General features: G+C 38.9%; 1 protein-coding gene across 2 annotated transcripts in view; it reads left to right on the top strand.

Annotated features, from left to right (window-relative positions):
• PLCB1 (phospholipase C beta 1) overlaps positions 1-27,529 on the top strand; it is a 608,906-nt gene that overhangs the window by 569,408 nt on the left and 11,969 nt on the right. The window contains exon 32 of one of the 2 annotated variants that reach the window (XM_060785732.2): positions 56-121. The exons of the other annotated variant lie outside the window; for it this stretch is intronic. Coding sequence (XP_060641715.1) covers positions 56-97 — 42 coding nt within the window. The 3' untranslated portion in view covers positions 98-121. The remainder of the gene's footprint in view (positions 1-55; positions 122-27,529) is intronic. 2 annotated transcript variants of the gene reach the window in all.

Genomic DNA, 27,529 nt, shown 5'->3' with positions numbered 1-27,529 from the left:
CTAGAATAATTGCTATTCCCCTAAAATTGAAACGATCCTTGGTTTTGTTTTAAAGAGCATAGAAGAACCAGAAGTAGAGGAGGAAAAACAGAAGTAGAAATGGAGTATGAGACTAGTGAAAGTGAGTGAAACATTTGCCTTTCTTCTCTAGTAAAACTAATACCTCTCATTTTATCCACATTGATAGGAACCCTAACATAATAGTCATTGATTCATCCAACCAACCCTCCCATTCCAACATACCTTTGCATGCTTTAATCTCTGAAGATATCGCTTAATAATTGAGCAAATTTTATCACTATTTAATCATTTTCCAATTGAGAAACCTGTATTGCAACTCCCATTGCCTGCAAATTTCAACTCTTCCATTAATCCTCCCTTTGAAGCTTTGAGCTGTATAAATGATATTACTAATAATAAAGAGAGCTATGAAGTGTATGTAGAATTGTTCAGAAATATTACTCAGCTTTATACTGTGCCTTTTCAGCTGCTGAAATAACCATCACTCTGAATTTACAGATCACATTTATAATAGGATAATTATAGCTGTCACTTTGCTATGAAAATGCAGCCATTGACTGCATCATTATGATCCCTTGTCCACCATTTACCTAAAATGCTGAACTGCAAATGGTGAGCTCGTGCCAAGTACATGTTCACATTTTCAAAGGGATTGAATGAATATGTCATGAGGTATCTTTCTGGACAAATCTGACAGCAAATCCTATACAGGCAGACCCCGAGTTACAAATGCTCAACTTACATATGACATCTAGTTACAAACAACACAACAGGAAATGAGAGGAAACCTAACCCGAGTAAGGGATGTCCAATAGAGTTTCATGGGAAAACATGTCTTCACTTAAGCTTTATCACTAATCTTTGTGATTAGTGCCACCGGAGCCCCGGTGGCACAGTGGGTTAAACCCCTGTGCCGGCAGGACTGAAGACCGACAGTTCACAGGTTCGAATCTGGGGAAAGGCGGATGAGCTCCCTCTATCAGCTCCAGCTCCACATGCGGGGACATGAGAGAAGCCTCCCACAAGGATGATAAAACATCAAAAATCATCTGGGTGTCCCCTGGGCAACGTCCTTGCAGACGGCCAATTCTCTCATACCAGAAGCGACTTGGAGTCTCTCAGATCGCTCCTGACACGACAAAAAAAACAACAACAACTAATCTTTGTTTATACAAGAAGCCAAAATTTTCAAAATCGAATTATTACAGGGACAGAAAGTGGGGTGAAATCTTCTAAACAGGGGCACAGACAGCAAAAGAAACTCCACGGAAGTGTAAACCCTTCCCTATGCTATCCAAAACTTTTTAAAGAACCAAACTATTTGGCTGGAGTTGCACTTAAAATATGTACATGTTCTGACTTACATACAAATTCAACGTAAGAACAAACCTACAGAACCTATCTTTGTCTATTGCCCAGGGACTGCATGTACATATCTGTACAGAAATATGTTCAATACAGTTCACTCATGGGGTCAATAGGTGATACCAAAGAAAAAAGACAGAAGGGAAAAAAGATAATCCTAAAATTTAGAACAATGTTAAGGTTTCAAGATCAGATTAAACATTCACACTGTTTCCTCAACATGAGAATAGAGTGTACAGTGGTCACAAAAACTTTAAAAATTCAAAGACATGAAATATTGCCAAATATTGAGTCATTGAATCAGAAAATGTCAATAGCAAATATTACCAAAACATTTCAATTCCACTATTTCATTTTTAAAAGTCTCCAAGAAACTTAACAGCAGCATTTAGTATAGAATGAAGATCAAATTAATAACATCATTAGTGATGGCAGAACCTTTCAATTTTGGTTTTATGAAATTTCCAATTTTTTTCCTACTTGAACTTTGTTTTCCCCTCATTTTGTATGCATTTTGACATGCATTTCTCTAAGATAATGTGTACATGCTTTCCTTATTATATGTATTTCTTTAAGCATAACAACCCAATATAATAAATGTTTGGAACGTATTTATTATTATTATTATTATTATTATTATTATTATTATTATTATTATGAGCTTTTATAACCCGGTCTTCTCGACCTCCGAAGAGGGACTCAGGCCGGCTAACAGCATAGAATTAAAATACAATAAGATAAACCACAGTAAACATCATAATACAATAGTACAAAAATACATTAAACGTTTTGGGAAATTATTCAACTTTATTCAAAATTATTCATATTACATACCCATTCAGACATATGCATGCAAGCAGTTACTCCATATATGTATTTTATGCATAGCACATTGTTTTGCAAAATCAATAAAATTCACATACTAAATTATAGTGATTTTTGTGTCTGACATCAGAAAATGCCAACTATTTTTCTTCTTCTTCATTACAATCTCATCCCTGCTTAAAGTAGTTGAAATCTGGGGATGAAAAGAAGACTTACATTTAAAAAAATGTTCAAAAAACCTCCACATGATTTGTGCAAAATGTTCATTTTCCCTATAAAAATAATGTAATATTTACAGTCTGGGTAGGTTCAGTTATATTCCCAGTTGAACCTCTATAGAATTGCAGCCATAATAAAATATTTTGGACAACCAAAATAAGGAAATAGATAAACAAATGGGAAATGTCTGAGGACAAGGCACATTAGGAACAAGGAAAGCACATGAACAAAAACCTTTTGAGATGTGTATGTGAAATGTGTATTACATTGATAAAGAAATGTCTTAAATGTCTTATAAAAGGGATTCTCATGTCAGCTCTTTTATCTTTGATAATGATGATGATAGTGGCTGTCATGATGACAATTATGTTGTGTTTGAAATTAAATCAGCACATTAACTGTGCTTCATAATCCAGCACTTCAGAATTGGCAAAAAAGAAAAGTAGCTTTCAGCTGCTGAGTACCCTTTAGAGAATAGTGACATCAATGGGATGCCACCTTCCTGCAACACTGCTCTTGCATGAAAATGTAAATTAACCTTTTTGTGTATGACAAGGGAATGTGCATGCTAACAAGCATGACATGCTCAAAAGTAGAATAAATCAATGTTCTGAATCATTTTGAAAGATGTTCCTACCTTTCCCCATTATTCCCTGGATATCTATGATTTGGCAAATATGATTATTGAATAGTTTCTCTGTGACTACTCATCTGTTAGCAATATACTCCTAGAGACTCCTTATTTGCCATTACTTGTCAGAGAGAAAAATGACATCTCTCTCCATAAAAGGAGTATATATTCTGCATTTGGGGGCAGGGTATCATTTTTCCACATTATGATAATATTCCACACTCTGGAGAAATTTCCTATCAGAGACTACTGATTAAGCCAAAATTTGACATCAGCTTTCTGAGTTGCAAAACTTCCTAGCTGTCATGCTTCTCAAAGACAGTCTGATTTCATGAGGTTGTAGCATGTCTGTAGTCAGCAGACCAAATATACACATGGCCTTTGACCTGTGGGGTCCCGCAAGGCTCTATTCTGTCTCCCATGCTTTTTAACATCTACATGAAACCGCTGGGAGAGGTCATCCGGAGTTTTGGAGTTAGGTGCCACCTCTATGCAGATGACACACAACTCTGTTACTCATTTCCACCCAATTCCAAGGACGCCTCTCAGGTGCTGGACGAGTTCCTAGCCGCTGTGTCTATCTGGATGAGGAGGAACAAGCTGAAGATCAATCCCGACAAGACAGAGGTCCTCCTGGTCGATCATAAACCTGACTAGGGTATAGGGTGGCAACCTGTGCTGGACGGGGTTACACTCCCCCTGAAGCCACAGGTCCGCAGTTTGGGAGTCCTCTTGGATTCATCGCTTACGCTTGAGGCTCAGGCATCGGTGGTGTCTGGGAGGGCTTTCGCACAATTGAGACTCGTGCACCAACTGCGACCGTACCTCGCGAAGGCTGATCTGGCCGGGGTGGTCCATGCCTTGGTCACCTCCAGATTGGACTACTGCAATGCGCTCTACATGAGGCTGCCCTTGAAAACGGCTGGGAAGTTCCCACTGGTCCAACGAACAGCAGCCAGGATGTTAACTGGGGCCCCTTACAGAGAGAGGTCAACCCTCCTGTTCAAGGAGCTCCACTGGCTGCCATTTATATTCCGAGCCCAATTTAAGGTGCAGGTGCTTACCTACAAAGCCCTGAACGGTTTGGGACCATCCTACCTGCGTGACTGCATCTCCGTCTATGAACCCACGCGTTCACTTCGGTCATCTGGAGAGGCCCTGCTCGTGATCCCGCCTGCATCGCAAGCGCATTTGGTGGGAACACGAGACAGGGCCTTTTCTGTGGTGCCCCCCCCAACTCTGGAACACCCTCCCCAAAGATCTTAGACAGGCCCCTACACTGGCAGTATTCAGAAAGAACTTGAAGACCTGGCTGTTCCGATGTGCCTTCCCAGAATAGGAAATCTTCAATACCAAGTCCCATAAGCACTTTATTAGAACTAAGATTGCTGCACACCGCACACTGCACTTGCCCTATAAGCCTTATATACCACCTGTCACATCAGCACTTTTAATCCTGTACCCATTACTCTGGCCCGGCCCAGTTTTATTGTGTCTTAGTTTATTGTTTATTGCTTGTTGTTTATATTGCTTTCATTGTTTTAATTTACCTTAGGTTTTGTATTGTTATATTGTGTGTTGAGGCCTTGGCCTTTGTAAGCCGCATCGAGTCCTTCGGGAGATGCTAGCGGGGTACAAATAAAGTTTAATAATAATAATAAATAATAATAATAAGAGTCATTTTGGTGATGTGCAGAAGTTCTCATGCACCCCATTAAACCACCCTTTGTTTTAACCTGGGCATAAAACTGTCAAAATTCTCAAAAGGAATACCTGAGCCATTCATATGATTTAAAGGTGATCAGTGCAGTAACTACACAAGGGTTATAAGCTAAGAGTTAGCTATCTAGAAAAGAGAAGATTTGGCAGCAGAGATAATGGTAGGAAATGGTACATCAGTTCTACATCAGGAGGTGCTCGTAATTCCCAGACTTGCATAAAGCAAAAACAGGCAAGCTGTTTGAAGAAGGAATTTCTGCATCCCTTCATTCAGTTGAAACTCTGAGTTATGCTACAAAGGACCACCTGGCCCCTTTTATCAGAAGGTTCTTATTTCAATGACAATCTCTTCTATGTTCCTTTAAAGCAGTGGTTCCCACCCAATCTTTTTTTGACCAGGGATCACTTTGACCAAGGACCACAGGGACCACTTTGACCAGAGATTACTTGACCAGAGACCACTTTGACCAGGGATCACTCAACAACACTAGTATCAAAAGGGTTACAAATCAGTTTTTGGTCAACTTTAGATTTGGTTTGATTATTTTGGGTGCGGATTCAGAAAATTGCATTGGATAGACCACATCAGCTCTAGTTTCTGACACAGAACATATGCCATCCAGTAGTCGCCATCTGCTCTCTCACAGAAAACCATGGACCTTATTTTAGGTCTCGTGGCCTACCGGTGGGCCGCAGCCCACAGGCCGAGAACCACTGCTTTAAAGTCTCCTAGCCATTCCCTGTTGGAGCACTGGAATTAAATCCTTATAGTCTAAATTAAACTGCCTGGTTAGCATGTTCAGTCTAAATTACTGTTTAATGGATGGTGACATTAGCCACCAGTCAGCTACATGTGCACTGGACAGTAGAGCCCATCTTGTTCTTAGCTTCAGGCAGCAAAATGCCCATACAAAATGTACTAGAGATCCAGACCTGTGCAGTAACAGTAGAGGACATACTGAGCAAATGTCTAATATTCCAGATCAGGCCCAAGGAGAAATAGCACAAAGCTAGTTTGCAATCAATTAAATTTGCAGGAGGAGAAAAGAAATTCAGAAATCAGAGCAGAAACAAAACAACAACTCTGGTTCTCTTAAACTCAAAATAGTTTCTCCTCACCACTGATATGAAACTAAAAACAACCAACTTTGCATAAGTGTATAAAATGGCTGCAAAAAACCCATGTTCACTTGATACAAACTAAATCTTGAGTTAGAGGAGCAATTGAAGGGTACTAGGAAAAGATTTGAAAGTATTACTAAAATATGTGTGGCGCATAGTAACTGTATTTCATGGTATGACCATTAGGTCTCTTCCTTTTTTCCCCTTAAAGCTATTCCATCCAATTACTTCCAAAACTTTGGAACAGATTTGGCAAAGAAGAGGTATTTTCTATCATTATATTCTGCTGGAAGACAGACTCAATGGAAAAGAACTGGAAAAAAATGGTTTAGCGTGCTTTATTACTTAATCCTTAATTTAGTACCTCCTCAGATGGGTGTAGGGCTCTGTTTCCATAAATGGAGTCCCACGGGAATCTCATGAGGGCCATCACTTGACATAAGGGCATTCCCAGTGGGACTTCATTTTGCGGTGCATGGAAACTGAGTCCTACATCTGTCTTCAAGTGTTACCCAACTCCAAACAGTCTTAAGACAAGAAAAATCAGGGGAAAGACGGGTAAGGACCGAAATGACTGGCCATCCCTCATGATGGGGAAAGACTGGAGGGAATGGGGTAAGACAGTTCCCCTCTGCTTTCCTCACTTTTTCCCATTTTCCACCATTCCATCTGATGAAGTCCTTAGATAAATCTGGATACTGACATGGATAGAAGGATACCTAAGGCAGCCTTCTCCAACCTGGTGGTCTCCAGATGTTTTGGAATTTGAGTCCTCACAGCCCAACCCAGTATAGCTTATTGTGGGACATTATGTGAGTTATATTCAATAACATCTGGAGGTTGGAAATGGCTAAGGTAGTCTGTAAGGCAGTGGTTTTCAACCTGGGGTCCCCAGATGTTTTTGGCCTACAACTCCCAGAAATCCCAGCCAGTTTACCAGCTGTTAGGATTTCTGGGAGTTGAAGACCAAAAACATCTGGGGACCCCAGGTTGAGAACCACTGCTGTAAGGGGACTGAATGTATAGGGCTTTTTAGAACATGGGCCACTCATGAACTAAAAGGGCAGGAGGCACTTCCAACCACGGTTTCATCAGAAGCCACCTGCTTCCTGGTCACGCCATATTTTGGAATGTAGAAAAAGAATAAAATATATAGGGTAATAATAATATTGTGCATAGTTTAATGATATTGTTTTTTTAATTGCAAACAGAACAAACTATGTAACCTATTTTATGATTTCACAAGGTGAGACAAGTATTCAGAGTAGGAACTTATCTGATTACCAAAAAACTTATAAATAAACCTCACCACAATATTATGAATTCCACCTGTCTTCTATCTAGACACTTTGGATTATTTATATCCTATTAGCAGCTCAAAAGAGTCTTGCAGAGTTGCAAGATCATTTATTGGCATTCAATCTACCTGCTGAATGCTTCAAGGAGAGCCAAGCCATTTGCAGGAAATACTTAAGCAATATGAATATCCCAGGATGGGAAATCAGCTAAGCCTTTGCACCGTGGCTTTGACTAATTTCTCCATTGATATAGCGTTGCCTGGCAAGAAGTGGCCACATCTTACATCATTTCCTTCTGGTCAGGCAAGAATTGGGGGGGGGGGGGGGGGGGTAATAAAGATACATTTACATTTTCCCAGTTTCTTCACACAACTTTCCACAAGCCAATCCCCATTTATCTTTTAAGTCTGGTTTGCTCTACATGTGTTTCTTGTTACATTTGATTCCCATGGAAAAAAGAAAGGGAAGGTTGGAGGCATAAAGAATGAAAAAAGATAAAAGCAATGAAAAGGGAAAAGAGAAGAAAGAATTTATTTATTTACTTTATTTCTATACCGCTTTTCTCAGCCCTTAGGCGACTCAAAGCGGTTTACATAATACAGATTATCAAAAGAATGAATATGTCTGTTACAGTATATATAACCTATAGCTAATATACAAACTATGCTATATTGTGCATACAGCCTCCTTTTTTAGAACAGGAATATTGTTCTTCCCTGTAGAAAGGATGCTTATTTATCAATTTGATTTATAGCCCACCTTTCTTACTGTCAGGACTTAATAACAATTAAAAACAAAACATTTTTTAAAAAACACATATTCATGTGTGGAAGTAAAATTAAAACATAACAGATATATACATTTAAGGAAGCTTCCAGACAGGACTCAAATTCACGCTGAAGCAGGTTTAAATAACCCAATAAGGTACGGGTTTGAATCCCTCCACCAAAAAAACTAGCTATCTTGGGGGGAAGGGTTGGCTACATTGGGATGGGATGCAGCCAACCCGAAGCCCCCCAATTTCACTACAAAAGTTAAGTAAAAGGTACCTGGCCACCATAACTTTCCTCCTCGTCCCCGCCTGGTGTGAGTAAATGATGCCCGAGGAGACAGGAGAGGCGAGGAGGAAAATCTCTCATTGCTCCTGTCTCCTTGTGCATCATTTACTCATGTCAGGAGATGTGAGGAGGAACTTTATGGTAGCCAAGTACCTTTTACTTAACCTATAGTCAAAACTGAGGGCTCGGGGGAAGGGGTGGGTGCCACCCCACACTTTTGGGCTTCAGGAATCCAAAATGTGGAGATGACAATGGAGACACACACCCAAGTAGTCCGAAGACTATTGGAAAGCTTAATACCCCATTAGACCCAGGCCTTTCAGGAAGGCCCAGATCTAATGGGGTATCAAATTAATTCAGAATAAACCAGGGGAACCTTGGTTTGTTCTGAATGAATTTGTTTTTACCGGAGGTGATTTTTGGACACCTCTGGTAAAAACCAAGATAGGTCCCCAGGTTTTGTGCCTCTCTGGTTGAGCCCTTAAAATTCACAATCCCCCACATAATAAATTCCACCCACAACCTCCCCAGCAGTGTACTCCTCATTTCCTGTTAGCACAGAAATGTCTTTAGCTGCTTATGAAAAGCAAGCAGAGATTCTGTGTCCTGCCTTATCTATCATTGCCATGGCATAAAGCATGAATGAAGAATATGTGATCTTCCAGCTATCATTGTACTGCAGTTGTCAAGTTTAAAATATATACTCCATGGATGTGGAATTCTGCCCACAAATTGTCATTCTCTGTATCTAATTGTAGCCCTGCTTCTGAGAAATGATTTTTATTTTTTATGGCAGATAACATTTTGACATCTTTATGTGCATACAATGACTGTTTAAAAAATCAAGATGTAAAACACATGGCATGCAATATGGAAGTCTAGTTAATCTTATCAAAAGGACTTGGATGATTTTCAATGGCACCTGACAAATGCATTTTCTAAGAGATAACAACAATAGTCAGCTTCACCAGAAAAAATGGAGAGAGATTTTTATTACAAAAAACAGATTTTTTTGACAGCTTTTAAGACTTGCATATGGTTTTATGGATTACAATCTACTCTTCTGAATATATTGATGGATTACAGTAGTCAGGCTTCAGGTATATATGCTTGTAGGGGTATATATGCTATGCAGGTATATAGTTGTAGGAGTTGCATGTATGCAAATGCTCTGGTCATAAACCTTCAAAGATTTGGTTTATTAGTGACATTTTGGCACTTGTAAATTAATCCATGGAGGTGCTAAGCTATTAATTGTCTCTGAAAAGCTACACATGTGAAATAGTTACACAATTTAAATCCCTTAGAAGGGGAAAGGGTTCAGGCCCACTTAGAAGAGGAAAGGCAGGCCCAAATCCCTTCCAACTCTGGGATGATACGATCTTGCTTTCTTTTTTAAAATACATTTGTTATACATTGTTTATTTTACAGCTGATTCATATTATTCAATACAATCTATCATACTTTAACTTTTGGCATCTACTGTTATTTTTCTACTTATACATATTATCTATCCCTCACCCCTGTGCTCCCCTCCCCCCCTCCCAAGTCACAGCATTTACATATCATCTCTCCAAAATTTCAGTTCTTCTTGTGAAGGTAACTTCCCTTCTTTCTTTTTAAATACTTTTCCACTAAATTTTCTCCATATTTCATCAAAATCACTTTGTTTCCATATACCTCTTTTAACTTTTAATATACATGTCAGCTTATCATTTATTGCCAATTTCCATACTTCCTTGTACCACTCCTCTATTTGTATATTTATTTCTCTTTTCCAATTCCTTCCTATTGTTAATAAGTTTGTTATCGTATCTTTATCCTCTTTTTTCAATTGTTTATTATTATATAATGATAATAAAGCTATACTAGAACATCTTTCTATTTTGATGTTCATTATATCCTCTATTTTTCTAAATACTTTCCCCAAAAAATTATTTACATATTTACATTGCCACCACATATGTATATATGTTCCTGATTCTTGGCATCCTCTCCAACAATTTTTTGAGTAGTTTTTAATTTATATTTGCTATTCTTATGGTGTAAGGTACCATTTCCATATTAACTTATAGTAATTTTCTTTAACCCATATTGATAAATTCTTTAGATGTCTTTGTCTCCATAATTGTTGCCACTCTGTTTCATTTATTTTTATCCCTAAATCTTCTTCCCAGACCTCCTTAAGGGAGTTGTTTTTTGTTTTTCCTTCCTTTATTTCAATTATTATCTTATATTCCTTACTAGTTATTCCTTTCAAATTTTACGATTCTGCTTTCAAGAAAGATAATTCTGCGGAAGGCAGATTCTTTTCTTGGAAAACATTTTGTTGTTGCTGTTGCATATTGCTGTGGCCTCTTTGGAATTGCCCTTTTCCCCTCCCCTCTTCCCCTAACACATCTTATTTTGAGCATTTCTGCCCACTGTTCTACCATGCTCATGTATCAAAGCCCCAATTGGTAGGTTTATTTATTTATCGCGTCATCAGCAACCATACCTTGTATTACATTTCTAACAGAGCAAAACAAACACACAGATTAAAAAAAACAAAACACAGATTTTGCAAACTTGGTAGTTGGTTAAATGTCCTTTGACCAGTATCTGGCCACTTGGAGTGCCTCTGGTGTTGCCGCAAGAAGGTCCTCCATTGTGAATGTGGCAGGGCTCAGGGTGCATTGCAGAGGGTGGTCAGTGGTTTATTCCTCTCCGCACTCGCATGTCGTGGATTCCACCCTGTAGCCCCATTTCTTAAGATTGGCTCTGCATCTCGTGGTGCCAGAGCGCAGTCTGTTCAGCACCTTCCAAGTTGCCCAGTCTTCTGTGTGCCCAGGGGGGAGTCTCTCATCTGGTATCACCCATGGATTGAGGTGCTGGGTTTGGGCCTGCCACTTTTGTACTCTCACTTGCTGAGGTGTTCCAGCGAGTGTTTCTGTAGATCTAAGAAAGCTATGTCTTGATTTAAGTCATTGACGTGCTGGCTGATACCCAAACAGGGGATGAGCTGGAGATGTCTCTGCCTTGGTCCTTTCACTATTGGCTGCTACTTCCCGGCGGATGTCAGGTGGTGCAATACCGGCTAAGCAGTGTAATTTCTCCACTGGTGTGGGACGCAGACACCCTGTGATAATGCGGCATGTCTCATTAAGAGCCACATCTACTGTTTTAGTGTGGTGAGATGTGTTCAATGGGTAGGTGAAAGTGGGTGTGTTTCTAAGGGTGCATCTGCAATGTAGAATGAATGCAGTTTGACACCACTTTAAATGTGATTGCTCGATGCAGTGGGATAATGGGAGTTGTAGTTTTACATGGTCTTAGCCTTTCCTGCCAAAGAGTTCTGGTTCCTCACAAGCTACAACTCTCAGGATTCTATAGCATGGAGCCATGGAATAAAGTGTTCTCAAACTGCATTGTAGATGCACCCTATCATATAGCATAATATCCAGTGCTCTTCTTGCAAGTTGTTAGCTGGCATCTGAATCGCACAGAGAATAAACCACTGTTTGAAATGTAAACAGGTTGGAAGAATCAGAGAGATATAGAGGGGAAATATTACATTCACAGAACAGATTGATGCAGAGGTCAAGCTACAAGATCAGCAGCTTGATCAAAGCAGAATTGTTAAGCAGAACTGGACATCACAGTCAGTCTGAGGGTCAAACTAAAAAGTCAGAGGGCAGGCCCAGCTCGATATACAGCATGCACCTGCTGAAATAACAAGTCAGGGAGACTTGTGGTAGGGTGGAGGTGGGGGTTGAGATTCTGTATAGAAAAGAACTGACTCTGACCAGATACGTTTCACTAGTGTCTTTCTGGAGCCACCTACAAGAGTCAGCCAGTGCATTCATTCTCTGAAGGTTAGCTCTCTCGAGTAATAAAAAAAGAACCAGATCTGTGTACTGTATGCAATAAGTTTAGTCCTGCTCATTGTCTTTATATGCTACTAAGAGTGCATCTGTAATAATAATAATAATAATAATAATAATAATAATAATAATAATAAACTGTATTTGTACCCCCAACACCATCTCCCCAGAGGGACTCGGGGAGGCTCACAGAAGCACTCCAAGTGCCACATGCAGACAACAATGCATAAGTATAAATACAATGACAGAAGTATAATAACGGTGCATAAAAATCTCATTAATAAAATTATGAAAATTCGAACATTATAAAATTCCTAAAATGCAGTATTGTAGAATTAATGCAGTTTGACTTCACTTCAATTGTCATGGCCCAATACTATGAATCCTGAGATGAGGCACTGACACTCTTTGCCAGAATAGGCTAGAGTTACTGGGAATTACAGTTCAGCAATATCTGGAAGCCAGCATGACTACAACCTTTCCTTTTTTACATACATAGCAAAATAGGTTCATCTGTATGCTCCAGGTCTATTTTAAATTCATTTGGAGGTCCTATTGTAACATTCGATTATCTGTATTACATTGGTGAATAATGGGAATAACACAAATAAGCACAGTAGCTCTGCTGCTTTGTAGTTGGGTCCAATTCCCTCCATAGGGATAGCTCCCACTGTTCGGGAATTTTTTTTCTACTTGTATAAGTTGCTTTACTGATGTAGAACTGGTTTTCTAGGGTTCCTTTTCACAAGTAAAGTAAATGAATGGAAAAGTTTCCTCCAAAACTTCCTTAAGAAGTTATCCTTCCAATCTGTCGAAGGCCAATGAGGACAATGAGAATGGTACACAGAATTAACATGCTCATCTTCATTTTCCTTTCTCAGATGTTACTCAGATATTGATAAGAAGGTCTTAAATGTTCTGAACACAAATCCACAAGGGTACAGATCCCCGAAAGGAGGGGAAACGGACAGTTATTTTTTGCTACTTGTTCAGGTCACCTCTGTTTCTCGATAGCATCAGCTATTCCAGAGGTCAGTTTCTGAGCTTCTCTTCAAGGATTTGGGCTAATTGTGGTTTTCCCCACTCTTTCAAATCTGCTGGGGATAATAGCCTGCTAACTGCTTTGGGAAGTATTACATTTCCCCATAGCTTCCTGTGGTTGATTCTCTTGCTATATTAGGAGATGTTCCTTACTTTCTTGGATAACCTACTTATTAATTTATTAACCTTATCGGAGGCTATGAAACTCTAGAGGCAGTTCTTAAAATTATCCTACTTAATGCAAAACTGTGAAATTTAAAGATTAGTTCTACATGATAAGGATGCATTTTGTCACCAGGACCCTATCAGGAATCATGTTGTTTTTTATACATAGTCATGCTTAGTAACAAAACAAGCATCCCTGAAAATACTACACATTTGGGGAAAGAAATGTGTGGTTCTTCAAATATTGCTAGATTGGCTTTATAAAGATTCAGTTTGGCTTTATAAAGATTCAGTTTGGCTTTATAAGGATTCAGTTTGCAAAAACTTTCATGCACATATATTATATAAAATATTGTGTATAAAATTACTTTCAGGCTGTGTGTAAAGATGTATATTAAACATAAATGAATTTTGTGATTAGTTTAAAGAACCACAAATCCCATCAACCCCAACTAAAACAGACAATAACAGTGGAGAATGAGATTACCCATCTACCAACATGTGGAGTATATAATACAGTATCTGTTACGTGCCATATTATTGCGTTTAACAAAGGTAACTGGTTCGCAACACACTAAAATAATTTTAATCTGATCTTAATATATTTTAATTCAGTTTAGTTAACATTCATATCAAACATATTAATTTCAGTGAATTAACACTTTCTCTTAAAAACTATCCTCCTAGGATAGTAGAGGCAAACATGAAGTACTTTGGCCACATCATGAGAAGAAAGGAAAGCTTAGAGAAGACAATTATGCTGGGGAAAATGGAAGGAAAAAGGAAGAGGGGGTGACCAAGGGCAAGATGGATGGATGGTATCCTTGAAGTGACTGGCTTGACCTTGAAGGAGCTGGGGGTGGTGACGGCTGACTGGGAGCTCTGGCGTGAGCTGGTCCATGTGGTCATGAAGAGTCGGAAATGACTGAACGAATGAAAAACAACAACAGTGTAAGTCAATGGCATATACAGTCAGGACTCCATATCAACAGACTGTATTCACGGATTCAACCATTCATGGCTTGAAAATATATATATTTAATATATAAAAGCACACCTTGAGTTTGCCATTTTATATGAGGAGCACCCTTTTGCTCTGCCATTGTATATACTGGGATTTGAGTATCCATAGATTTTGTTCTATGAGGGCTCTGGGACTGAACCCCAGTGGAATACAAGGACCTACTGTACTACTCTTCTTTCCCCTTCCCCCTTTCTTAGGATTTGGATATATTTGCAGTGTTATTTTTGGGGGATTTAGTTATTATATTATTTACTGATTTAATTATTATGATTTATCTGGAAATCTTTAGTTTCTCCAGGACAACTTTATGATTAACTTCCACCAGAGGTTGACCATGGAGTTGTGTTGGATGATTGGAGATTCCCAGAGAAGTGTAGTCTCAGTTTTTAAAGTGTTTTGTTTTTGGATTGTCCCACTGTGTCCCATAAAAATAGAAGGCCTACTATATTATAATATTACACTATATAGGCAAGACTGTGAAATTCCCAGAAGAAACCTTGTTGTGTCCTTGTCTTATCAGAATATTTCTGTGATGCATGGAGTGTTCAGTGAAGGCTTTTAACACTACTTTTCCCTGATTAGACAGCAGGATGACATTGCTGTCATAATGCATGTGAGTTTGTTTGTAGTCATGATACACCATGGGTCCTATAGCCTGAGATGCCATTGATTGGTGATTTGTGTGCATGCTCATTTTGGTTACTAATGGACATAATTGTCAAACAGACTTCCTTAAGTGCAAACTTGAAAATGTATATATTTCTTCCCAATCACAGCATAAAGCTAAGTCTTTATCAGCAAAAGAATCCTGGACATGTTCTCATGGATGTTTATACTGTTTCTATACACATCAATGTGTTTCTATACTCTATGATGTGTATAGAAACACATGTATACACATAGATGTGTTTCTATACACATCATAGAGTATAGAAACACATTGGTTCTCAACCTGTGAGTCCCCAGACATTTTGGCCTACAACTTCTAGAAATCCCATCCAGTTTACCAGCTGTTAGGATTTTTGGGAGTTGAAGGCCAAAACATCGGGGGACCCACAGGTTGTGAACCACTGTTCTATGCACTGTTTGCACATATATTATAATGACCTAATATTTTGATATTCTATTTTATTTCTGTTGAGTAACTCTACATAACAATAAAAAAGAAATATAAAATACTGAGCATTTAGGCTGATTAAACCTACTGAGACTGTATATTGCCATTCAGTACTTTCAGTAATAGCAAATCGGGATAAAGTCTCTAGAGGGATTAAGAAGATTTGGGCTCATTAATAAATATTCTATGCATATAATATCTCTTTCAGAAAAAAAGATTATTATTTTTTTGCTTTTTAGTTGCAATTATTGGGATCATCAAAAATTCCCTTTAGAGTTTATTATCCTACCATTATTATAACTAAATACTATTTTAAGGCAGCGTATTCACTAGACCAAGACTCATTGATCTGGTTTCTGGCTGTGTCTTCCACCAACATTGAAGCAACCCAACATTGTGTTGAATGCCATATCATGTGGTTAGCTTTGAATCCTTATCTACTTTCCTAATGATATACATTTTGCATTGATGCTAGAGAAAAACCAGGAGTTTTTTTTTCAAGCAGAAGGGATAAATTCAATTTCAGAAATATTATTGCTAGTTTCATTCTAGTTATGCACAGGGCTAAAACTAAGGGGTTGTGACCAAAAATGCCAGCATACTTTGACTGAAAATTATTTGTGCCAATAACTAAGCCTTTTGATTGCTATTTCAATATTTAAAATTATGGGGCATCTGTACAAAGTTGGAAAATTCTGAATTGAGTCTACAGGAAGACTGGATTCACCCTCAGGGACCGAAGTCCCCAACCCTTGCAAACAGGATAGATAGGAGTGGATGTAATTCCCTTTCCTAATGCTAAATAAGGAGCAATTAGGAGATGATAATGGAGGTGGTGGGAAGAAGGCAAACATTAATAGGACAGGATGCTGTGTCTAGCTCTGTGGGAAAGGTCTGATTGTCCCTTGTCCTATCGTGTTTTCGTGAATGGAGGAGATTGCTTTCAGGATGAAGAATCATTGTGTGCTAATTACTTACTTACTTAGGCAATCCCTCCTAGTCCGAGGATGATGGTCCTCCAAGTGTAGTGTCCTGGCGGTAGGTCCGTAGGTGACAGTGGGGCCCTATTCTTAATCTGCATCTTCCCCCACAGTGAGGGCATCGATTTCCAGGTGGAAGGCGGTCCCGGTCGGGGTTGGCTTGATGCGCCTTCCTCTTGACACGTTTTTCTCTTTCACCCTCCATTCGTGCTTCTTCAAATTCTATAGCACTGCTGGTCACAGCTGACCTCCAACTGGAGCGCTCAAGAGCCAAGGCTTCCCAGTTCTCAGTCTCTATGCCAGAGTTTTTAAGGTTGGCTTTGAGCCCATCTTTAAATCTCTTTTCCTGCCCACCAACATTACGTTTTCCATTCTTGAGTTCGGAATAGAGCAACTGCTTTGGGAGACGGTCAGATATCCAGACAACGTGGCCAGTCCAGCGGAGTTGATGGTGGAAGACCATCACTTCAATGCTGGTGGTTTTTGCTTCTTCCAGCATGCTGATATTTGTCCACTTGTCTTCCCAAGAGATTTGCAGGATTTTTCAGAGGCAACACTGAAGGAATCGTTTTAGGAGTTGCATGTGACATCTGTAGATAGTCCATGTCTCGCAGGTGTATAGCAGGGTTGGGAGGACAATAGTTTTATAAACAAGCACCTTGGTATCCCTACAGATGTCCCAGTCCTCAAACACTTTCTGCTTCATTTGGAAAAATGCTACACTCACAGAGCTCACACAATGTTGAATTTCAGTGTCAGTGTTGACTATTGTGGAGAGGTGGCTGCCAAGGTAGTGGAAATGGTTAACATTTTCTAATGTTATGCCATTAAGTTGTATTTCTGGCATTGGAGAGGGATTGGCTGGTGACTGCTGGAAGAGCACTTTGGTTTTCTCGATGTTTAATGACAGGCCGAGCTTCTTGTATGCTTCTGCGAAGGTGTTTAGAGTGTGTGCTAATGATGTGGCTTGGAAACACAGAAGATCTGTGGTTGTCTGGGGCAATGTCCAAAAGTTCAAACAATTGAAAAGGGTGAGACACCAGGCCTGTGTACACACTGCCACTGATACTGTGATATCTGATGTGTAGTGGATGTGCAGACTTTTTGCTGTGTTTTCTGAACCATGGTGTTTCATCATAGGCCAGCCCAGATATCTTGTATTATAGTTCATCCATGCTTGCAATATAGGCTCAGAGGCTTTGTGCTCGACTGCTTGCATTAGATCAGCTTCTCTCAGTGGGTGCTCTTCAAAAAAAGGCTTCATTGAATAATTGAAGCAGGACACGGTGTTGTGTGCATCCCAATGCCAGTCTGCCTTCTCCCCTTGATTAACCTATCTACTGCTATTGATAGGAAAAACCCATCAGTTGTTCTCAATCCCATACCAACAAAATTAAGCTCCAACCTACAATTAAATGGAAATAATTATTTAACAATTTCTGTGACTCTTATTTAAATTTCCTGGATGCTGTCTGAATGTCTAAGTCTTTAGGCCATGTGTTAATTGCTGCACTCTGTAGCAATCTAGAAATAAACTGTACTTAAAACTTATATTTAATAAAATTAATGTGAGAAGCAAAATGAGCAAAGAAAAAATACCCAACTCTTGCTTTATTTTTTAAAAATTTGTGTCTGTGCGTGCGCGCACACGCATCAAGAGATAGGCATTGGGACGGCTTTGCTGTGACGCAGGGTGAACTGACCACTTTAGTAATTTCATTTATCACACCAAGTGTTTGTGTGCTTTCATACAGAATGTCACCACCTTGACAGAACCAACAAGAAAGATATATCTTGTCACAAGCTGTCCTTGACCAGAACAGCCTGTAAGAATGCTTTCTTCATGTCCTTCTTGCCCACCTTCATTCTCATCCAAGCAAAATGTGGCAGTTGATGAAATAAGAGATGGCATTTTCAGGGGAGGAATTTTAATTGAAGCATTTGTGTAGGAATAAATGGGTGACCCCTTGTAGCCGTTTGGAAGTAAAAAATAAAATAAAACTACTTTATTTTACTTTTCACCCCTTAGAAGACAAATCACACTGTCGTACCATCATGATGCACAGGTTGCACATTGTAAATGAGGAATTTGACACAAATGCCATGTTTGGTAAAAGGCATTGCTTTTTAAAAAAGTGTTTCTTCTATCCAAAGAAAAGTGCAGTGACCTTGGTGGAAAGCAAAAAATTGATAGAAAGAATGATCCATGAGAGGAGATTTAAGATTAATCAGTTGTTTCAGGTAGGATTTTTCTCTCCTTTCATGTGTGTCTTTTTTGATGGTGTAAATCATATATTTTTTATATTTTTAATGAAGATACCAAGTGTTCATGACATCTCCCAGCACAATCCAAGGTCAAAAGTGTTCTTCTTCTAATTCTCTCTTTTTGCCAATCTTCCTTTCTTGGGGTTTGACTACACTAGGAGGAAATACTCCACAACTTCTATATTGTTTATGCTTTCTTTAAAATTAGCCAAAATGGAGAAAAAACTTATATTAGTAAAGGTAAAGGTTTTCCCCTGTCATTAAGTCCAGTCGTGTCCGACACTGAGGGTTGGTGCTCACCTCCATTTCTAAGCCAAAGAGCTGGTGTTGCCCATAGACACCTCCAAGGTCATGTGGCCAACAGGACTGCATGGAGCGCCGTTACCTTCCCACCGGAGCGGTACCTATTGATCTACTCACATTTGCATGTTTTCGAACTGCTAGGTTGGCAGAAGCTGGGACTGACAGCGGAAGCTCACGCTGCTCCCCAGATTCAAACCTGTGACCTTTCAGTCAACAAGCTCAGCAGCTCAGCGCTTTAACCCACTCCATCACCGGGGGTTCCATACTAATGTACCCAATTTCTTTTAAATGTTGTAATTACAAACTTCTTATTAAACACTTTTTGCATGTTTTCGAACTGCAAGGTTGGCAGAATCATTATATATTAGTGACCAGTAAATGTGTGAGACCATAATAGAGATTAATGGACAGGCTGCAAGTGTTTCTCTTCCCCAAACATTGCTGTGTGTGTCTGACTGTGTTAATAAAAAAAGGTGGGTGTATTGGTCAAAGCAGATATGTGTCTCTACCTTTCTGTAACAAATATTTGGCAGTATCAGTGAATAGGGGTGCCCTTCCCACAAGTTATATGTCACTGAGTTACATTCTCCATTTAAGAACTAATATGATTAATCTGACTGATTCCAACCTACTTATCTAGGTAAAGCAGATATTCAGTTCAAGGTGGAAGGAATGCATAGAATGAGTAGAAATTGGGAAGTTAATAAAATATCTTTTGAGGTTTTGTGTTAAGACTTGAGAATTGTTTGACAGTGCAAAGTTGAGGAAAAGGCACTCTCAACCCCAATTGGTTTTGATGTGTAGTTAATGGCCATCTTCAAATAGACCCATTAACGCTATACAATTCACCTAAATTGTTGGGTTAACAAATTCTTGTTGATTTCATGGATTTATTCCAATTCAGATTGCCAGATTTATCCTTTTAAATATAATTTCTTCAGTTCTCCAGATCATCAAGTCCATCATTGTTTTTCTGCTGAGGAAGTGTGTGATTCTTTTCTCAGATACCAAGCAGACTAATACTGTAGATTGGGTGAATTTCCCATATCAGTTTCCTTTTCTTTTTAAAAATGTGTTCATGGGCTTATAGCGCAGAGCATCCCAACTGTTTTGGCGACTCCCCAAACCATTACTGGCCCTTTAAAAGCCCTCATGCAAACCCCAAAATTACAAAGAATATCAGAGGAATGTGAAAAATTGCCCCCCAGTTTGCCAATTGCCACTCAAGGAGAGTTAACTGCATCTCAAGTTAATTTTCTCAATTTAGCTTTAATTCCATATATCTCCACAATGCCAGAAATGATTAGCAGAAGTGACTTATGGGTTCATGTTGATTTCCACCAGTGATGCAGTGTGCTCCCACTCCTACCAAACTTGTCAATCTCTTGCCTTTGAGCTGCAAGATGAAAACACATTTATTTGGCTTCTCTTCAAAAAGTGGTAATCACTACCAGTGCCCCCATAAAAGCCACCTTTGCAAATCTTTTGTGTCATGGTATTTTGACGGTTTCTTGACTCCTTATCTTGCAATGGACTGAAGGGTCAAGCTTACTCAGCCAAAAAACAGTTAGTTTTCCTTCACAACAGGAATTGAGAATATGTAGTTCTCCAGGTGTTCTTGGATTGCAGTTGTTGTCATCCCCAGCCAGCATAGCCAGGGTTCACAGTCAAGTGGAGTGTGTGAGTTAAGATCTGGAGGGTCACAGCTTCCCCAGCCCTGTTTTACAGCATAGGTATTCATTTTACGCAGTCATCTCCGTATGGATGAAATATTGCTGTGTTGATCCTGCAAAGGGATATGTTAATAGTTGCACAATTTGAACATATCTGAACATATCAACTCAGCTCAGTGTGTGTGGATACTTACTAGTGGTATTTTACAGACTGATGAAGGGAGGGGGGGGTTAGCTTCTCACTCTAAAACAGTGGGGTAAGACATCCCTCCTCAGTTCCTCTGCCATTTATGCTACCTAGTATATATTAGGCTTGTGCAATCTGGGTAAACCACAATCTGTTTCAGTGTCCTGGATTTCGATAGAGGTCCCAGTCCATTTTGGGAACCTCCTGAATTCAGGAGGACATAAATCCGTTTTAGATCCAGGAAGCCAAAAGATTTGTTTTCTTTCTGGCCCATTGGTGGCAATGGGGGAGGGACTTCCTACAGACTTCCCTTTCCATCATTTTAGGCATTGTGTTTGTCCTTATATCCTTCATTAAGACCTGGATTATAAGCGTTAGAGTTAAGATACCACTCTTTCTGTGATCCTGTCCCTTCTGTCTATAGAGGTGACCAGGTTTAATGCTTCGTTAACTATCTCAAATGCTTGCCTCACCAAGGACTTTGAGCTAAGATGAGGAAGAGTCACAGCTTCCTCTTTTGAGAATTCCCTGACTCTTCCTCATCTTAGTTCAAAGTCCTTGGTGAGGCAAGCATTTGAGATAGTCAGTTTGTCTTCCATGCAAAATCTTTTTGCCTCTCATGCTTTATGAGTCCTGAAACTTACATCTGGGACCAAATCCTACAAGATTTGTTAGCATCTCTAAACCAAGGATGTTGCTTGGTCTGTTTTGAAATCAACTTAGTTCTAACAAGATGTGCTGGTTCATCTGCTTTGTTTCCAGTTCTGCTGGATGAACTCACCCTCCACCCTTTGCATCCTATTTTGTGCTGGTTTTATGTAAGCACAATCTTCACAATCCTTTGAGATAAATGCTTTTTTGCTCCTCTAGTAGTTACATAGGAAATTTTCATTCCCTTGTGGTAAAATGAAAAACATGCCTGTTTCCTATTAGAGTTAGTGTCATAAGTCGCTTGATCCCTGACTTCTGTTCCTTTTTTATTTTTGGTTTCAGAAGGATTCAGTGTAGCATATTCAGCTTCTGTGGATTGCAAATAGGGATGTTTCTTTTATAAACTAAGTGAAGGAATCAAAGCTATGGAGATGATAAGCATCAGAAAACTTGAAGTTATCTGTCAGGTCCAAAAGTTAACCTAATTGGCAACTCATTTATTTTATATATGAAACATCTCTTAGTCTAAAATTGCCTTTGTCTTGTAATATCCAAAGTTTAATGTCATTTCTGCTTTTCATATTAGATGAAATGCATATAATGAAAAGAAGTGCTGATATAAACAAACTCATATTGCTTCATCAAACTTTAACATAGACTTGAATAATTGAAAAGTGATTAGAATTATTTCACCTGAGTTACACATATTAGTTCATGTATTGGACTAGGATTCTTAGAGACCATAGTTTATATTCCTGCTGACTGTCTTGGGAAGTCACATTCTCCGAGAGGGGCTGTGGCCATGTGATAAAATTATCCCTTTTAATTACTTTATGATCCTGTATTATTGGATCATGGTGAATTGGAATGCAGCAAGTAGACCTGGGAAGAGCCATTACTGGTCAATAATCTCACCTTTATTTCACAGGTAGGAGATTCTTCCTCATGTTCAGGTGGAATCTCCTTTCCTATAGTTTGAAGCCATTGTTCCGTGTCCTAGTCTCCACGGCAGCTGAAAACTCCCTCCTCCCTGACTTTTTTCAAAAGTATAAAAATATTCTGTACTTATTATGATACTTATTTACCATACCTATTATGATTGTTATGACTGCATTACCAACATGTGTTACCCCATGTAAGCCGCCCTGAGTCCCTTCGGGGATATGGAGATGGGGTAGAAAAATAAAGTTGTTCTCCTCCTCCTCCTTCTTCTTCTTCCCAATGGAAACACATACAATATTCAAGATGGGAAACGCCTCATATGTACTCACCATGCGCTACTAACCCATTGTGAAATGAGCAGTTTGAAAAAGGGCCATTGGACAGACAGGAGTGATCTGTATTTTATTCCTGCTGCAGAGATTAATTGGAAAGACCCTTACTTATATAGGGAACCTGTTTACAGCATTTCTTCTACTTTATGTCACCTTTGTCCAACAGTCCTGTGTTTACAACATTCCTTCTTGTTTATAGCATCAATTGTTATTTCAAACATTCCTTCTTGTTTTCAAGATTCCTGTCCTGTCTCAGGTCATTTTGTCCAACATTCCTTTGTGTATGCCAAAAGAATCCCAACTTAGCAGTTTCCCTTGCTTCACTTACCAGGTCTCAGATCTCATAATGCATTTTGTTCGCCTCCATCTTCTATGGGTTTCTTCAGTCTTTCAAGGTCCATTCAAACTGAACCAATTCATTCATTATACCCTTTGAGCAAATATTTCTAATAGCTGAATGGTATCACAAACATATGTGTGCCTCTGATACTGTAGCTGAGGAACTGTTACAATAAAAATTAGTTTTCCGAAGGAGTAAAAGCCAGGGCCAACCCAAGAAATTTTGTGTCCTGAGTGTAAGGGGAAGGATGGAAGCCCCTGAAATGCATGTACATGACTGGACAGCCCTACTTTGGCCCTCACAATAAAATTGGGGTCCTCCATTACAAAAAGCAATCAGTCCAATTTAATGGCACACTTAGTTCTGTCTTCCAAGAAATTGGAAAGATGTGAGATGTTCAAGGGAACAGATAGTAGGTTACCACCATTGCTCCCAAGCATCTGCTTCCTGAAACACCTGCCTTTCCTTGCCTAATGTAACAGGTGGCCTTGGTGAAAGAAGTGGAAAACTTTCTGATAGTCACATTATTTCTGTAATTTGAATATTTGATTTTTACCTTACTTTCCTATTTTGTTGAATATGCTTGGTATCGCCCATAATTGCAAATAGAAAAATAGGGTGTGCTCCACTTTCAAATTCAGTGGGAGATATTTCCAACCTGGAACTCTTCTGCTGAAATCAGTACAATTTAAAAAGTCAAGAGTATGCCCAGAGCTTGGCAGAGGCATGCTAAGAGTTATGTTATTGCCTGTAATCTGTTTGCTTGGGAACAAGGAACACACAGTGATAGTAAACAGAAGTTAAATAGATTTAACTTCTATTTAAATTCATGACTTCTTTAGCATAAGGCATAACACAGAGTCCTAACACGTTGGTTTCAGAAGTTATTCAGAATAATTTTAAAATATTTTATATGTTTTTAATTTTAAAAACATTGTGAAGTGACATGCTAACATTGTTAAAGCACTCTTTTAAATCAACAGTTAAAGTAGTAAGTTACTTTTTGAAAAGATTTAAAAGCAGCCCCTTTAAAATGTTCCTAGCTCTTATTCTGCCCTAATGTTAGCTTCAACGGTTTTTGTTATTGGAGTACATTCCCCCCTATGGGAAAGCTTGGCTCCACGACCTCCACTCTCTGCAAATGAGCTCTCCTCTGCAATCTGTCCTTGTTTTATCTCGTCTGAGTTTTTAATCTGTTTTTAACCAGTTTTTCTCTTATCCATTACATGTAGCTTGCCCATGTTATTGTGATTGTGCTTCTTGTAATCCTATATTGTTACGTTGTTATTTATTTTATGTCATTGTTTTATGTAATTATTGTTCATTATTTGTGTTTTCGGTTTTATTTTATGTAATTGTTGTTTTGGGCTTGGCCTCATGTAAGCCGCACTGAATCGCCATCGGGGAGATGGTAGCGGGGTACAAATAAAGATTATTATTATTATTATTATTATTATTATTATTATCATTATTATTATTATTTGTTTTAAAGATGGTTTCTAAAGGACTATCCCAAAAACTTGAAACTGAAAACTGCAGCAAGGGCTTATTCCTGTAGGAGTATTTTGATGTTATTGCCTTCCTTCAGTGCAAGGGGTTTAAGTTATTGACTGTTATACACATATGAGCTGCAGTGTTATTCCTGGTGCAACTGAAAATGACACCAGTCACTTTCAGTTGTGTGTTTTGGCCAGAGGAAGGCCAGCTTTCTTCATTTTCTGGAGGTTGGAAGATTTGGGTGAGCAGTGGAAACCAAATTGTCTTATTTATGTGGTGATTGGGAAGCATAGTTAGACTGAACAAACTAGTCATTAAAAAAAACAAAATGGGTTGGGACACATTTGGGGAAATCATCAGGTGATTTTTGGACCTGTGGTACAGTGGCTCATGATTCATTATCCATCTCTGCTCTACTGAAGTAATTTGTGTGCCTGAGGGCCCGCTTATCCCCCTACCAACCCCAGAGATTACTTTGGTCCGAAGACCAAAATTTGCTTGAAGCCCCCAACATCTGGACTTACCATCTGTCCTCTACTAGGCAGAGAGCCTTCTCGATTGTGGCTCCTTATTTATGGAATGCCGTGCCAGTTGAAACCCAAACCATCCGAGAGCTACTTGCTTTTCGGAAAGCCTGTAAAACCTTTCTTTTCCAACAAGCTTTTGATGAGTGAATAATTCGGGACTATGTCTGTTCTCATTTTTATTGTATTTTAAAGTTGGTTGTATTGTTTTAATCTACTGCTGTAAACCGCTCCGAACCAAATTGGGAGTGGCTGTATGCAAGTCAAATAAATAAATAAATAAAATTAAAATAAATTGAATGCAAAGAGGATGGGATTACCTGCTGGAAGGTTTCCTAGCTCCTCCCCTCTGCCAACTGGTGGGAACCCCAGCTAGAACCAACTGGTCCTTCACAGGCGAATTCAATTGCTCCCCTCTGGCCCTCCAGTTGGCTCCTACTGTCCGGAAGTGCGTGTTTTTATCACAAAAATATATGGTACAGAACATCTGAACAGGATATATTCATAAAGTCTTTGTAGCTATGAATTATTGTGTTATTTCTGGGCCAAATGAGGATGAGAACACATCTCAGGTATGGATATTAATGTTGAGCAGAAAAAGAGCTTTTGTTTTCACTTATGTTTAACTTGTGTTTGTACAGGTGTAGCTACTCTCATTGTTATTTGTGTTCTCACAACAAATTGTCACAGGTAGGATCCTGATCATGTCAGCTTTATGATGTGGGATTCCCATATGCCTTTTACATTGAATGTCACCGTGGGAACTTTGAGCACCATAGCAACAGAATGTTTGACTAGATAACATTGTGATCCAATTCAGTACAAGTCATATTAAACTTTAAATTTCTAAAGGGCTGCCACAGAGTAGAAAGTACAGTTTTACAGCTAAGTCCAAGTCTAAAGCTTTTAATTACTAAAAAAAAAAAAGTAGATTTCAATTGAACATTAGAATGAACATTTCATGATAGGAGCAGTTTAGTACTGGAGTCAATAACCTACAGAGTCTGGACCTGATCAGGTTACTCTAACTAGAGATCCTGCATTGAGTAAGGGATTCGACTGGAGGACCTATGTGGCCTCTTTTAACTCTATATTTCTGTAAGTCTTCTTATGTTCTTCAACTCTCTAATTGCTAATAAGAGGGCAAAGAAGAAACAATGACAAACTAATCTCATTCCTCCCTACAGCTTGAGTGTACCAGAACTCACTTGTGTGATCTATTCACATTTTTATGTTCTGATAGAGGATTTGGAGGCTTTTTTTCAGTCACACCAATAATAATAATAATAATAATAATAATAATAATAATAATAATAACGAGGAGGAGGAGGAAGAGGAAGAAGAGGAGGAGGAGGAGGAGGAGGAGGAGGAGGAGGAGGAGGAGGAGGAGGAGGAGGAGGAGGAGGAATGGATGGGATCATAAACCCGCAAAGGTCATGAAAAATGAACATGCAAGAATACTGTGGGACTTTCGAATCCAGACTGACAAAGTTTTGGAACACAATACACCAGACATCACGATTGTGGAAAAGAAAAAGTCTGGATTATTGATGTCGCCATACCAGGTGATAGTCGCATTGAGGAAAACAACAGGAAAAACTCAGTCGCTATCAAGACCTGAAAATTGAACTGCAAAGACTCTGGCATAAACCAGTACAGGTGGTCCCAGTGGTCACTGGCGCACTGGGTGCCGTGCCAAAAGATCTCATTTGGCATTTGGAAACAATAAACATTGACAAAATCATGATCTGTCAACTGCAGAAGGCCACCTTACTTGGATCTGTGCGCATCATTCGAAAATACATCACACAGTCCTAGACGCTTGGGAAGTGTTCGACTTGTGATTTTGTGATACGAAATCCAGCATATAGATCTCGTTTCCTGTGACATACTGTGCTTTTGTGTCAGTAAAATAATAATAATAACAACAGCAACAACAATTTATTTATTTATAACCTAATCTATCTCCCAGGACACTTTCCAACAAAAGATATCAAACATTCAATATCATAATAAACAATAGAAACAAAACAAAACAAATCAAAACAGTAAGCAAACACATCAATACAAACGTATTATAAATAGCCAAAAGGTAAGTAATTAAATAGATGTGGTAGATCTAAATCAATCACACTTATGTTTCTAATTTGTTCTGAAGGGCCACTTGCATTTATTAAAACTTCTTTGCAGAACTAACGCTTCATTTTTAGCTTGGTGCAGCAGCAAAGTTTACAGCCTGGGCTGTAGTATGCAACATAGAAGCCAGCATTAAATGCCACTTAACATTTTTAATGCAGCAAATACAAAATCAGTCAAACCAAAGTACTCAAAAGTTCTATTGGTTGTAGATCCAGATAAAATCTTCAC

This window comes from Anolis sagrei, chromosome 1 (assembly GCF_037176765.1).
Source record: "Anolis sagrei isolate rAnoSag1 chromosome 1, rAnoSag1.mat, whole genome shotgun sequence".
NCBI classification, from domain to species: Eukaryota; Metazoa; Chordata; class Lepidosauria; order Squamata; family Dactyloidae; genus Anolis; species Anolis sagrei.
The sequence above is the reverse complement of the archived record's forward strand: the minus strand, read 5'-3'. Positions and strand labels throughout refer to the sequence as shown.